At 45.7% G+C, this 15,279-nt stretch overlaps 1 protein-coding gene across 1 annotated transcript in view; it reads right to left on the bottom strand.

Moving 5' to 3' along the window:
* SYCP2 (synaptonemal complex protein 2) overlaps positions 1 to 15,279 on the bottom strand; it is a 58,782-nt gene that overhangs the window by 27,466 nt on the left and 16,037 nt on the right. Inside the window, exons 14-18 of the mRNA XM_058679871.1 lie at positions 9,656 to 9,804; positions 7,676 to 7,750; positions 7,130 to 7,273; positions 2,635 to 2,734; positions 1,760 to 1,911 (exon numbers count right to left, since the gene is read on the bottom strand). Coding sequence (XP_058535854.1) covers positions 1,760 to 1,911; positions 2,635 to 2,734; positions 7,130 to 7,273; positions 7,676 to 7,750; positions 9,656 to 9,804 — 620 coding nt within the window. The remainder of the gene's footprint in view (positions 1 to 1,759; positions 1,912 to 2,634; positions 2,735 to 7,129; positions 7,274 to 7,675; positions 7,751 to 9,655; positions 9,805 to 15,279) is intronic.

Raw genomic sequence — 15,279 nt, 5'->3', positions numbered from 1 at the left:
AAACCCAGTCACAATATGGAATGCCAGGGTGAGGTTGCCAATACTGAAAGTGACTGCAGCGCCCAACCAGCACACGTGAGAACCAGGAAGGGAGGGGGCAGAGCTGGTAGGGGAATAACGGGTGGTTCCCTTGCTGGACAGCTACTCCCACTGGAGAGCGTGAGCTGGAATGGGGCAGACCAGACTAAGCAGGAGGGCTACAACACTTGTGCGCCTCATGTGTGCCAGATCAGGGGAAAACCAGGCTGGGCTGATTATTCCTACTGGTGCAAACAAAAGTAGAGTGGGTGAGGGTTGCTTGGGCTTAGCCGCAGCATCAGCTGGCAGAAGCTGGCACTGGGGACTAATTCTGTCAAGTCAAACCACAGAACCACCTGGACAGTGCATAATCCAGCAGTGAGAGAGACCTGGGAGGGAAATAGTGGCCTCTTCCCTCTTGGGTTACCACTACCACAGGAGGGCATGAAAACTAGGACAGGGGCTGGGGTGGCTAGATAGAGAGGCACTCAACAACATCCGTGAGGGCTGGATAGTTGAGCTGGTTAGATGGAACTAAGCTTCAATACCCACTGACATGTATGAGAGCCAAATGGGATGTGGGACAGACTGGACTAGTCTGCTACACATACTGCAAACCAGGGTAGGGGGCGGACCTGGTGGGGGTTATTGTGGGTCACTCTGACTGGGCTGCAGTTCCCACAGGTTTATGTGAGGGCCGACAGAGTATGTGCTGGGCAGAACCAGGCTGGACTGCAACACCCATTGGTTCCAGTGGAAATAGGGGCTGAAAACAGAACCAACCCAGCAATTGCAACCACCAGCTAATCGGGGTGCTGGACTGTGGTGGGCCCTGTACTCGCTAGTACATACAAGAATCTGGTCTGGGAACACCTCAAAGTTTCTTTGGGGATCTCCCCAATTAAAATGGTGGACTCAGAACCCTAACCAAGAAAAGACAGAAGACAGAACAGCTCAATCAACCACCTCAGGTATATGTTGGCAGCGAAATACTGGACAAACGGAGACTCTATGATGGGCTATGTCAATCAGTGGATTCTTCAACGACCTCATCGTGCTTGGAGTAGTGAGATTGGCAGCGATTCATACCTGGTGAACTATCAAAACCACTTGAGCAAGTATCTCAGAGCATGCCCCACATCCGGGACCTGGGGTGGGTGGGAGACTGGGTGGGGCTTCTCCCTCAATATCCCCTTTACCTCAGATATATGCAGGAAACAATATGGAAATAATAGTCTTACCCACTTTCCTATAGCCCTTGTACCTTTTTACCCTAATTAACTATGTAAAGATTGTCAAAAATACAATAAAAAACGAAAACAAACAAAATTCATGGGAAAAAATAAAGTTGATACCAAAATATTTTGAAATGCAAAAAAACACATTTGACTACATGTAGTGCACGTTCCCAGGTGTCTCCGTGGGCCCCTCCCCCAGCAGCCATTTCTCGCCGCCCTGTCCCTTAGCCACTGCTCACCGGGGCTCCAGGGTAAACTCGCCACCTTAATGGTAAGTTTCAGTTTTTCTAAGCATTTTATCAGTTATACTAAACGAATGTTCATAATTGTTACCACGTTAATGAGTCATGTTAGACGGACGCTGCTTTCATGAACAGTAAGTGGCATCTGCGAAAAAAAACTATGAACAAAGCAAGATTTCTGCCTGCAAGAAGAATTAACTCAGCATCCATTTCTACAGCAACTTTTTAAAATTCACTTAAAAGTACTTCCAAAGAAGTTACTTTGTCTGTGTTATCCCCTCCATTTCTTTCTTGAGATGGTCTAGACGTAAGTGACATGGCTTCCGGTCCATCCTTTGCCGTTCTGGAAACACCAGCTTCTTCTGCAGAAGGAACCACGCACAGTGGTGGCTTACATCTTCCTCTTCGTGGAGCTAAAAAGGAGGAAAGAGGAAAACTGAACTTGTCAAAGTTATTTCTGCTTTTGAGGTAATTTTTCTGATGAAAAGGCAAGAGAAGGAGGTTCCGGGACACCACCCATGTTTCTGCGTTAGATGAATCAGCGCATATGGAAGCCATTTACCTGTGTAAGAATTTGGGGTAAAATAGCAGAGAAGGTAGAAAGGTGAACATAGCCTTGGACCTATCCATTTGATGAGACTGTAATGTATCAGTTAACTGTCCCAACAGCCAACCTGATTTTTGGAAGGACTCAATCAGACTTTATTAAGAGCAAACAGTATATACAGTCTCAATTTTTAAAGTCTTAATGTGTGCCATGTACATATTTTACAGCATTTTCTGTTAAAATTTGTATTCAATCTTCTCAACTCCTTCACAACATCGACAGGTTAGTTTTATTCTATATGACAGAAAGTGGTCCTGTACTTAGCCAGAGGATCGGCTGTCCAGGCCTGACTCTGTGTTCCAATGGGACACTGTCTTCGTATTGAATAGCACTTGGCAACTGCTTACACATTAGTATCTAGTGTTCTTTCCTTCTCGTTAAGACATTTGTGAATGATTCTGATCAAAGCTTACATCCCCAAATTATTCCTAGGTAAATCAAGCTCAGAATTTTCCTTGAATTAGAAATAAAAATGCCTCCTTTAGAAAAGAGAATACATATAAAAACTCTTAGAAACTATAAAACTTACTTGTATTGGTTAAGAGTACTGGACTTCTCACAGTGTATCTGTCTGCACCAGGAACAATCATTGAGGCTTCAGACACTTTCATTTTGTTAGGAGTCATTACCTCAAACCATGAGAAAAAAAAACACCTCAGTAAACAGAAAATTCTCTTTTTAAACAATTTACACGTTTAACTCATAATATTGCCTTGATCACACACAAAATAGTTTTTTCCCTTACAAACAACAGGAGGTACAGAAATTTCTGTTTCGGCCTGATCTGAAGGGCTCTGTCTCTGTTTTATAGTCAACAAGTAGCCAAAGCAAGTGAGCATTTTAATGTTTATTTTGCATAATACGGCTCCATAGGCTCAGGGATTTCCCCGTCCACCCTCCTTGTATTATTGCAATAATACAGTCCTTCAGCGACTATGTCACAAGTCCATCATTTTGCTATTTATCATGACACTGTGGGCATACGCAATGACAGTAAGTCCAGCATCCTGTTAAGAGACATTTAATTGTTTCATTGGGAGTCAGTACTTTATCTGGGAGTGGAAATCTTAATGCACTGTATCTGCACTTCTGACGCTGGTCTGCACTCCACAGCTCGTGCACACACACTCACCTCTGTCTACTAAGCTCATGTTCTGCATAAAGGCTGCCTTCTATCAGAATACAGATGACATTCGTCCCTTTGGGATTGGCATGATGGTCTCCACTGGGACCATTTTGCAAATGGTACGATTTTATTATTTTTAATGGCCAAGTAATATTCCATGGACTAGATGTAATATACTTTCTCTGTCCACTCCTCTTTTGACAGGCAAATGGGCTGTTTCCACGCCTTTGCTACTCTACTTTGTATTGTTTTAAATACAGAAGTACAGTTCACATTCTCATATGCAGATTTCATTTGGATCTATCTGCAGAAGTGAGATAGTTGGGTCATACATAGATCAACTTTCCGTTCTCTTAGCATTCTCCACACAGACTTCCACAGTGGTTGTACAAATAGTATTGCTTTCACCAGCAGTGAAGGAGGGTACCTTTTTCCCTGCATCTATGCCAGCAGGTGTTGTTGGTAGGTTTGAGAATGTAGGCCAGTCACAATGGAATTAGGTGGAATCTCAATGTAGTTTTTATCTGTATTTCCCTATAGCTAGGGAACCTGAGCATTTTCTCTATGTCTATTAGCCATTTGAATTTGTTCTTTTGAACAATGCCTCCTCATTTCCTTAGCCCGTTTCTTGCTTTGCTCTTGTTGAGTTTCTGAAGCCCTCTGCAAATCCTGGATATTAGTCTCCTTTCTGTTGTGTGGTATGCAAAAATCTTCTCACATTCTGTGGGCTCTTTCTTCACTGTGTTGATCATTTCCTTTACTTAGACTGAATGTAGTCCTATTTGTTTATTTTGGCCTTGACTGTCCTTGAAAAATTTGTAGAATGTCTGGACTTCTGTAATACAGCACACCTCTACATGCTAACTGAAAATATTTTATCAATGCATGGGTATAATAGCTTGAAGTACACTTTCTACATCATAAAGATGATGTATGCACACGTTTATATAAATTTTGAAAACATTCATAATGTTAAGCATTATTCAAAACACTAAGATGTTCTAAAAAAAATCAAGTGACTACCCTGTGAAGACTTGAAGTAGTCACCAGAATTCAGAAATTCAGTAGTGCATTGGCAATGGTTCCTTTTAAAATTTGTATTTTTCCAAATCATCCCAAGTGACTTATAAGAGTGACGAAAGTCTATAAGCACAATTATGAACTACAGGGGCCAGCACAGGGGCCATCAGTCCATGTTCTGACTGTTTATGACCTGGGAAAGCAGCAGAGGATGGTTCAAGTCCTAGGACCCTACACCCATGTGGGAGACCCAGAAGTCCTTGGCTTCTGGCTCATGATCAGCTCAGTTGCAGCCACTGCACCCACTGGCGAGTGAACCACCAGATGAACAATTTGCGTCTCTCCTTCTCCCTCCAGGTAAAATCTGCCTTTCTGGGTCCAGCACGACGGCCTAGCAGCTAAGGTCCTCACCTTGAACGTGCCCGGATCCCACATGGGCTCCAGTTCTAATTTTGGCAGCCCCACTTCCCATCCAGCTCCCTGCTTGTGGTCTGGGAAAGCAGTGGAAGACAGCCCAAAGCCTTGGGACCCTGCACCCACATGGGAGACCTGGAGCTGGAACTGGCTCCTGGCTTTGGATTGGATCAGCACCAGCTGTTGTGGTCACTACTTGGGGAATGAATTATCGGACAGAAGATCTTCCTCTCTGTTTCTCCTCCTCTCTTTATATCTGATTTTGCAATAAAAATAAATCTTTTTTTTTAAAAATCTGCCTTTCAAATAAAAATAAGTAAATCATTAAAAAGAGATAAACTATAATGGTAAGACAGAGAATATCATCTAAAGTAGTAGGTGAATCACATCCTGGATAAAGACACAGAGACCTGGTTTTCAATAGAATGCACCCACTTTTAACTTACACCCAAAATGAGAAAGTTTGCAGTAGATATGTGTAGGGTAAGGGAGAGTATATGCAGGCTAGGAGGAAAGGGAATAATAAGACTAATCAAAAAGTAAGCTTCTCAATTAGATTATTTTAAGAAATTATAGTTCCTGGTGGCAGAATGAATAGAACTTGAAAAACTACTTATTCACATAGATGCCTCAAGTGGTTGATCCTTACTGAAATCATAATGTTCAACCGTAGCTTGGAATTTTTCCACTTCAGTGTGCTTAACAGCTTTTCCAAATAGTTCTGATTCAGTAGGCTCAAGGCAGTGTCTGACAATCAGCATTTGAATGAACCCTCAACATCATGCTGATAATACACAAAGCTAGCTATTATGATCTAACTGTCTAAAGGAAATCAAAAATGACTTTTTAATTTAACTGAAAGAAACTGGTAACAGAAAAGGGCCAAGGTGTTTAAGCACCTGTGAGAGTATAACAGCCAAATGGTAGAAGATTCATAAGAATTAGATCAAAGACAGCTATGAAAAAAGGAAAATTAATCAAGATTTACAAATGTACGCATGCTCTACATAAGATTAAATACATGCAGAAGACAGCATGTGTCGAGGTCAGGAGGCAAGGATGAGCAGGCAATGCAAACAGCAAAACAAAGGATCTAAGAGAGGAGACTTACATGTACTACGACTTTCAATAGAAGACATAAAAACACAGAATGTAAATGTATTTAATGGGGTAAACATGGGGATCATTAGATACTGTCATTTCCGAGAAAAAATTCCTGGTGTAACAGAAGCTCACAAGTTGAAGCAACAGGTCTAGTGAACTCGAATGCTGAGTGAGCAGCGGTGGGCAGGGCAAGGATGTGAGACTCAAGGAAGGACAGCCTAGGCGCCTTGGTTCTGAGACCGGGGAAGAACGATGTCAAGAACGCAATCAGCAATGTCACCAAACAGGGAATGGGAGGACTGCTGCGTAAGGACGCGGGCAAAACCCACAACGCCCTAGTTAGACTTCAGCAAAGAACTTCAAGAGGGACACACAGGGAATAATAATGAAGGAGAGATTTGCAGAACTTTGAATTTTGGTGCTTTTTAAGAGTTCAAATTACACAGACATTCAAGCTGGAGTTTTTAGACTAGGCATAAATAAAGGTGAGGAAAGAATTCTTTTAATTGTAATAAGGAAGAAATTTAGTGTGCTAAAATGGCAGTCCAAGGAGAGGACTAAGTTTGTCAACAAAGGCAAATGTCAAGGTCACAGCGGGGAATTAGAGAGAAGGTTCGGTAACAGTTACATTAGACGTGGCCTGCAGATACATCTTCAATGGAAGAGGAGGAAAATTAGTAAGAAAAAGAAGCTAGCATTTTTAAGATTTTTTTTTAATTTTTGTTGCAAAGTCAGATATAAAAAGAGGAGGAGAGATAGAGAGGAAGATCTTCCGTCCCATGATTCATTCCTCAAGTGACTGCAACAGCAGGTGCTGCGCCGATCTGAAGCCGGGAACCAGGAGCTCCAGGTCTCCCACGAGGGTGCAGGATCCCAAGGCTTTGGGCCGTCCTCCACTGCTTTCCCAGGCCTCAAGCAGGGAGCTGGATGGGAAGTGGAGGAGCCAGGATTAGAACTGGCGCCAACATGGGATCCGGGCACGTTCAAGGTGAGCACTTTAGCCACCAGGCCCCCATGGTGGGCCCTATTTTTCTTTCTTTCTTCATGCAAATAAAGATTACAATTTGTATTTTGCTTGCACATTATAACTAAATGCAAACAATGCAAAAAGCAACCATTATCCTATGTGTCTCCAATTTGGAATTTATATGTATGTACAGTTGTTTGTCCTAATCCCTAGCACCTACATATGTAGACAGTTTGCTAAAATACCATCTTTTGCTTACATTTGTAAAAGGCAGGGGAAAATTCAGAAATATGACCAATCAAGGGCATTAATAAATTATAACTGCCTTCTGTACTTACACAGAAATAATGTGATCTTCACTGATCTAAGCACTTCTTCTGTCGTCATACCTACCTTGAAACGGCTCTTCTTGCTCCTGTCTTGTTGGTAACTGTCTCTGACAGGCTTCAGTGGGTTAGCACATTCCGGCCGAGGTTCACCATGTTCTTTAGGGAGTTCTTCCTCCACTGATGAGATCTGACTTTCTGGCACTAGAATCTGTGGAAGTCAGACTAAACATGTAAAACTGAACAGCACAGGAGACCCCGGTGATCACTGGGCCAGCCACATCTCACACCTGCACATGTTCATGCTCTGCATCTACGGACTCTACGTTGCAAGGTGATCCCACAAAAACCACTGACTTTGCACGTTAGCAGACACAAGTTACCACTGATTAGCCCACATGTCCACATCTTAAATACCCAAACTGGCATTCACAGTACTACCATGAGCACGTTTGTACTAAAATTAACTGCCACTAAAAGCCTGTTCCAGAGTCACATGTATTTTATCAGAGCTCTGAGACCAACTGTTCTTAGTACATTCACTCCCCAACATCAGCTGTATTGCTGTTAGTATTTAGGGTAAAACTTAATAATAGTTAAGTTAGAGATGTACCTGCGATCCACTTGCATCAAAAAGTATATGCACTGATGTCTTGGCAACCGAAATGCCTTGCTTTCTGGTAAATTCCTAAGGTTAAGTAAATTCAAAGTGATATAGTTTTCGTTTTCTTTCCATTTAATGCACTTATTTACCACCTTTCTTCCCAAATCATCTTCACAAACCAAAGAAATCTTCAAAAAGTTCATGGAGATGTGTGTGAGTAAACGGTATGAATTTCGAGGTTTTTTTTTTTTAAGTTTCTTTGAGAGTCACAGCTACCGAGAGCCAGGGAGAGACAAGAGATCTTTCATGTGCTGTTCATTCTTCACAAGGCTGCCAAGATGAGCACTGTGCCAGGCCAGAGGCTGGAGTTAGAGCTTCCCCCAGTCTCCCACGTGGACGCAGAGCTGTCTTCTGGGGCCTTCTCCAGTCACATGGGCAGAGTTGGACGAGAAGTGGGGCGGGGGGACACACACACTCTGGTTCTCTCCAGTCACGTGGGTAGAGTTGGACGAGAAGTGGGGCAGGGGGGACATGTACACACCAGTTCCCATACGGGATGTTGGCATCACAGGTGATGGCTTTACCCTTTACTCAGGAGACAGGAATTTCAATTTTCTGCACCAAAGTAAACATTCTTTCCATGAAACTTTAAAACTTCTATGTATACGCCAGGAATAGATAAAACAAACAAAACTATCCACTGATTTATAACCAGGTGACTCCATTTGTCCAGAAAGCCAAGAGCTCGCTGTGGCTCTCCCACAGTGGGACAGGAATGCAGTCATCTGAACCAGCGGCAGGAGGTTGGAGGCAGGAGCTAGAGCTTAGGGTTTAACTCAAATATTCCGAAATGGGATAGAAGACATCCTGGACACCAGGCCAGGCAATGGTCGCCAGGCCAGGGAGTGCTCTCCAGGCCAGGGGATGCTCTCCAGGTCAGGGGATGCTCTCCAGTTCAGGGAATACTCTCCAGGCCAGGGGATGCTCTCCAGGCCAGGGAATGCTCTCCAGGCCAGGGAATGCTCTCCAGGCCAGGGGATGGTCTCCAGGCCAGGGGATGGTCTCCTTCCATGAACTTTTTGAAGACCCTTTAAACATCATCTGCTGTTCTTGAGCATAAGTCTTACATTACACAAACTTGTCCGTAAGACAATGTCCCTAAAATATCATTATCTTAGATTCTCAAATAACATTTTCTTAAAATTTTCCACAACCTGGACAGTATCTTATTTAAACCCTATTCTTGCCATTTATCAAACACTTCTGACAGATTTTATTTATTGAAAGGCAGAGTTTGGAGACAGGGAGTGAGAGATTTTTCCATCCACCAACTCATTACCCAGTGCAGCACCAGCGCTGCGTGGGGCCAAGGCAGGGTCAGGAGCTCCTCGAGCCTCCCATGTGGGTGCAGGGACACTCTGCTACACCCCCAGGTACACTGCAGGGCGCCGAGTCCTAGTGGGTCAGTCAGGACTCAAACCAGAGCCTACAGAGCATGCCCTGCAGCCAAAGGCTTAATCTGTGACACCACTGTGTGAACCTGCTCTTGGCATTTCAAGTCCCATCTTCACAATAAAGCAAATCTTTTTTACTTTAAAAACCTGACTCTTCTGAGAATTCTTTCTTCAACTGCTATAATTCCTTTTCCTTAGGCCAAATATTTACTTTTGGGGGGGCTATCATCTGTGTAATTCTCACAATGTCGAAATCACTGAAAATAGTGCTTTGTACCTCATTTTACCTCGTGAAACAACCTGAAGAAAATCACTGAATTTTAAAACAGCTAATGCTAACTTTTTCATTGGAGATAACTTTCTAACAGGTATCTCAAAGGATATGGCTAACAAGCTGACAGTTATTCAATGGCACAAACCAAAAAAAACCCCAAAATGTACATATTTCTGAAATAATTCTAGGAGTAAAAAACAGCAAAACTTTCAGACTAAGTGTCCAGAAAGATTGTAAGTATGTAAGAGTTTAAACACTTACCCCATTTTTATTTGCACCAAAAATTTTTTTAGTTACATCACTGATTTCTAGTGATTCATCAAAATACAAAAACAATTCTTTTCCTTCTCTTTTACTAATTTTTATTGTGTTTTTCAGAATTATATTCAGTAGTTTCTTTGATTCTCTCACTGCACAAACAAAATCACATTGATTAGTGCATACTGATTTCTATCATCATTCTGTGAATATGTAAGAAAAGCATGCAAAACAGTAATTCAAATTATTTGAATTAAAATTCAAACTTTCAGAGCTGAATGCTTAATTGGTTCAAGTATTATCTACCTAAACACATCAATTTACCTTTAAGACTCAGTGTCTTCATCTGTGAAATAGTAATAAGAATTCCAAGCAAGTTCTAGACTCTAAAACAGATTCTTAAGAAAATATTCCTTGAACACATATTAGAAACCTATTTTCTTCAAATGGCAAAAAGGTAACTTTAACTCCATATAATTACTACATTTCTATGTAGAGCTATCAAGCGTTTCTATCAAATTCACAGATATGGAAAGAGCAAAGACATGAAATGCAAGTGGAATAGTCAGAAATTAGCCTCCAACAACAGCAGCTCCACTTCTGTCTACAGGAATGGTTTTTTTAAATTTTCTTATTTTTATTTTTATTATTATTTTTAATTTTATTATTTTTTCTCCATTAATTACAATGTATTACGTGACACAAGGTACTGGGATTCTCCCCCCTTCACCCCAAACCCTCCCCCCCCCCCCGGTGGATTCCTCCATCCTGTTGCATAGCCAAGCTCAAGTTGTTCCGGGATTCCCTCATTGCAAGCATACACCATGCATAGAGTCCAGCGTCCCATTGACCAAATTCAACGGCCTCTTAGGGAGGCCCTCTCAGGTCCGAGGGCAGAGCCAGCAGAGCGTCACCTCGATCAAGTAGAAGCTCCAACATATCATCAGCAACAGTCCAGGTACGATGAGACTGGTGCAGAGTCCACTGATTGACATAGTCCGTCTTAGAGTTTCCCCTTGTCCAGTTTTCCGCTGCAAACATATAGCTGAGGTGGTTGATTGATCTACTCCATCTTCCATCTTTTCTTGGTTAATGTTTTGATTCCTCCATTTTGTTCAGGGGAATCCCCAAAGAAACTCTGAGGTGTTCCCAGTCCAGGCTCCTACATGTACTACTAGTAAGAACTGCTGGGTTGGTTCTATTCTCAGCCCCGACCTCCACTGGAACCAATGAGTACTGCAGCCCATCCTGGTTCTGGCCATCACACACTCATGCTTCACTTAAACCAGTGGGAGGTGTGCTGGTTGGGCGCTGCATTCCTGACCAGCACAGGCAGCCTTGCCTTGGCATTTTGTATTGTATACCTTTTTTTTTTTTAATCGCAACCGAACCTGGCCAGACCCCCGCACAGCTCCAGCGCACAGACTTGCCAGTGGATAACGCAAGCTAACTCAGCCCGGTTCGTCCCCACCCTGAGCCAATGTATGCAACGCCTCTTCTGGGTTGTTAACCTCCTTGCTTCCTGCGTTTATTTGTAGGGTCAGTGTCCTGTCAGAGAAACTTTTCAGGTTCCTCCACCAGACCCGTTCCTGGTGTCAGGCTTCACGCGTATCAGCAGTTCCTTGGGCCAGCTCCGCTCTTCAACCCATTCTGGTTCCTGCTGTTGGAAGTTGGAGCCCAGCCACAGCTCGTTCATACCCACATATAGCTCTTACATGGCTCAGTTGAGGTTGAAACCTAGCCGAGTCCGTCCCACGTCTGCCTTGGTCCTCCAGAGCACCAAACTGTGCTGCGGTCTAAACTGGCACGGTGCGTCAAGTCCCAATCCATATTTATGCCAAAGGACAACAACTGTGACCCGACCAGAATTCAGCCCCCATCCAGTTCCTGCATTCCTTAGTGATAGACTCCACCCAGCCAAGGCCTCCCCCAAGCTCCACAACCAGGCGTGTTCCCAGCCAGTATTAAGTATACCAGTAGTTGCTCTGCATCAGCTCAGCGCGCCCCATAGACTGTTATACCTCCTGCATTGTCTCCACCGGCCCTCCTAAACCATCCAGTGGGGTCAGAATTTCCACGGGGACTAGCCCACACAGCCCGACACATTCTAACCCAGGGTATGGACTTGAATGCCAGTCAGCGTCATGGTCTTGCCTACTGTAACCCCTCTGCTAATTCATCGTCCTATTAGGCAATGGGAACATCCTGCTGGACAAGCCCGTAATTTTGCCTTTAATTGAACTGGTGATTGGCAATCTGCACTATAAAGTGAGTACAGGATCGTCAGAGGAAGATTTACTGCCATTGAGAATCTATAGGATTGATACACGTCCCCAGAGCACAGTGGGTTCAGCCTGGAACCATTCCTGCAGTATATCAAAGAACCCAAATTCCAGAACTCCCTGGCCGGGCGGCCAGCAGGCACAGCTTGGCGCCAAATGTACCTGGGTGCTCAGCCCATGTATCTGGGTGTGCTGTGCTGGAGATGGGGTGACCGAGACCCAAGCAGCATGGCTGCCCGGGGTGAGGTGCTCGGATCTCAGCCCCACCCCCCCGGCTCCTCCTCCCGCTGCCGCCGCGTGGCTGGCTGGGGACATCCAGACCCGCTTCTCAGGACCCTAGGACCCCCCTCCCGGCCCGAAGGAGAGCAGTCAACTAAGGATCCCGGCCAATCTGGAAGATGCCCGGGAGTCACTCAGCCCATGTACCTGGGTGTGCCGTGCTGGAGACGGGGCGACCGAGCCCCGAGCAGCATGGCTGCCCGGGGGTGAGGTGCTCGGATCTCCTACAGGAATGTTAATGTCAGTATTTATAATAGCTAAAAGTAACTCTGCAAATGCCCACTGACAGGTACAGGGATAAACAAATTGAAGCATACTCATACGATGGAAAGCTACCCAGGAAAAAGGCAAAGCCACTGTATATGCAAAATAAGAACACAAAAACTGCCACGTATTATCTGAATCAATGTTTATAAATCCTACAAAACACAAGCTTATCTATGGTGAAGATATCAGTTGTTTGCCTGCAGGGTCAGTATGAGATGGAATAAACAGATCATAAGAAACAGGTACATTTTGAAAAGATATGCTCATAACTTGATTACCAAGACGGTTTTATGTATCTATACTCATCAACCTGATGAAGGTAGCTGCCCAAAACCCCTTCAGGCAACACCCTTACAGTAATACGTTGACTGTTTTCCCCCTAAGATTACACAGTAGGTTGACTACTGGGGGTCCCAGGTTGGGTTGGACTCCGTGCTTGGGGCCCTGGCTCCAGCCACCGTGATGACACGGTGAGCTGGGCCCAAGCAGCCAGTGAACCATTTGGCACCAGGTTCTGCTTGCTGACAACCCAGCATTGGGCTCTGGGGTCATGGAATTGCTACTCAGATACATCTATGTTGAGGCCACTATGCATGTAGGTGAGGAATCAATCCTGAGGGACTCCCACTGACAAGGTAACTTTTCCTTGAAGGTAAGCCAGGGTACTGAAACCTGGTGGTTTGGAGGAGAGAGACTGGACAATCTGTATGGGTCAGACTGACACACCAGCCCGCTTGTGAGTCCTGTGTAGAACTTGGTATCACCAAACAATGCTGACCACCACACCAGTCCATGCCAAAGCTAAGGCTCGGGGCTTGTCTACCAGGACTAGATCCTAGTACCTGACAGATGTTGGATCAGGGGACACGTCACATTAGGCAGGGCCATGACACTAACCAGCCCACGAGAGAACCATATCTGGCGGTAGATTCTGTGGGGGATGTGTGGGCCAAACCCTGTAGAAATACTAGTCCCGTTGGTTAGCTCAAGAGTTGGGGTGGTGACGGGCTGAGCTAGGTGTGACCATGGACCCTGCCATCTCTCATGGGTAAAGGGACCAACAACAGTCTGGACTGGTCAAGGCAACAGCACCTGAATGTGCGTCCTGAAACAAAGCGTGGGGTGGGCCAGGCTGCAACGTTCACCAGCTCATACAAGGCCAAATGGAAGGGCAGACTAGGCAGGGCACTGGCCTAACACCCTCTGGCATGTATGAGATCTGGGTCTGGAAGTGGGTCAAGTGGGGAAACCCCCTAGTAGGTCACAACTCTGATAATCCACAGTCCAGGCCTGGGGGTCAGGCAAGCTGGGGAAAGTAGCTCCAACAGCTGGCTAAAGTGTGGGTTGGCTATGGAAGGGGGCAGACCAGGCAGGGCCGAGCAAAGTAGCTCACAAGTAAGAACAAAAATCAGGCTGGAGCATAGGTCATGCCGAGCTAGGCTCTTAAACCTACTGGTCTGCATGAGTCAGGAACACTAGACCACAGCATCTAAGGCAAAAGCCAAAACAATTGAGGGGTTATGCCAAGCTGGGGCAGAGCAACTACTGGCATGTGCGCAATCCATGGCTGGGAACAGGCCTGGTTGGGGAGCTAAGACAACACCCTGGCTGGGTTGGGGCTGCCACTGGTGAGTGCGGGGGCCAGACTGGGGGATGTGTTCTGCTCTGGATATGGCTGCACTGTCCCTTGGCACAAGTGTGGACTGGGAATGGGCGCACCAAGCCAGCTAGACTCCAGCACCATCTGGTGCTCTGGAGGACCAGGGTACATGCAGGATGGACTAGGCTAGATCTCTGTCCCTCCTGACCATGTGTGAGCTGTGTCTGGGTATGGACAAGCCTTGGCTGGGATGAAACATCCAACAGTAAGAACCTGAATGGGCCAAAGGCCAGTCAGGAAAGGCCACTGCTCCTGCCGGGACAGGAGGTGGATTAAGTAGGGCTGGCTTATGGACCCACTGGCATGCACGAGATCTGGCACTGGGAGAGGTTCTGATGGAGGAGCCTGGGCAACTCCTCTGGCAGGATACAGTCCCTGCAGGTGAGTGCAAGAACCAAGAAAGGGAGCAGCCCAGACCAGACCAGGGAAAGGTACCACCAGCATATATTTGGCACAGGTCGGGTACCAACCAGGCTGAAGCAGTTCACATCACCTGCTGGCAAGTCCAAGCACCAGAACAGGGTGGGTCAGGCCAGGTTTGGTTGCAACACACATCAGTACACATTATGGCTGAGATCGGGTGCCTGTTGGGATGGGCCAGGCTGTAACCCTCACCAGCATGAGCTGGAATCAGGGGTGGCATGGGCTGGGCCAGGCTATAGCACCCACCAGCAAATGCCGAGGTGTGGGGAGGGAGGTATGCCAGACTGGGATACAGCACCCAACCAGCACACGTGAGAACCAGCAGGGGAGAGGGGAAAGCTGGTAGGCGGAATGTAGAGAGCTTCCCTGCTGGACAACTGCTCCCACTGGAGAGCTTGAGGTGGGATGAGGGCAGACCAGACCAGGAACAGCTGTAACACCTGCTGGCTTTATGTGAGCTAGATCAGGGAAAGGCCAGGCTGGGCTGACTGTTCCTACTGCTGCAAGCATAAATCAGAGTGGGTGAAGGTTGCTTGGGCTTTGCTGCAGCATCAGCTGGCAGATGCTGGCACTGGGGGCTAATTCTGTCAAGTTAAACTGCAGAACCACCTGGAGTGTGCATGTTCCAGTTGTGGGAGTGACCCAACAGGGAAACAGTGGGCCCCTCCCTCTTGGGTTATCACTCCCACTGGAGAATATGAAAACCAAGACTGGGG

Source organism: Ochotona princeps, chromosome 22 (assembly GCF_030435755.1).
Source record: "Ochotona princeps isolate mOchPri1 chromosome 22, mOchPri1.hap1, whole genome shotgun sequence".
Taxonomy (NCBI): domain Eukaryota; kingdom Metazoa; phylum Chordata; class Mammalia; order Lagomorpha; family Ochotonidae; genus Ochotona; species Ochotona princeps.
Note: the sequence above shows the minus strand (reverse complement) of the source record. Positions and strands in the feature narration are given on the sequence as shown.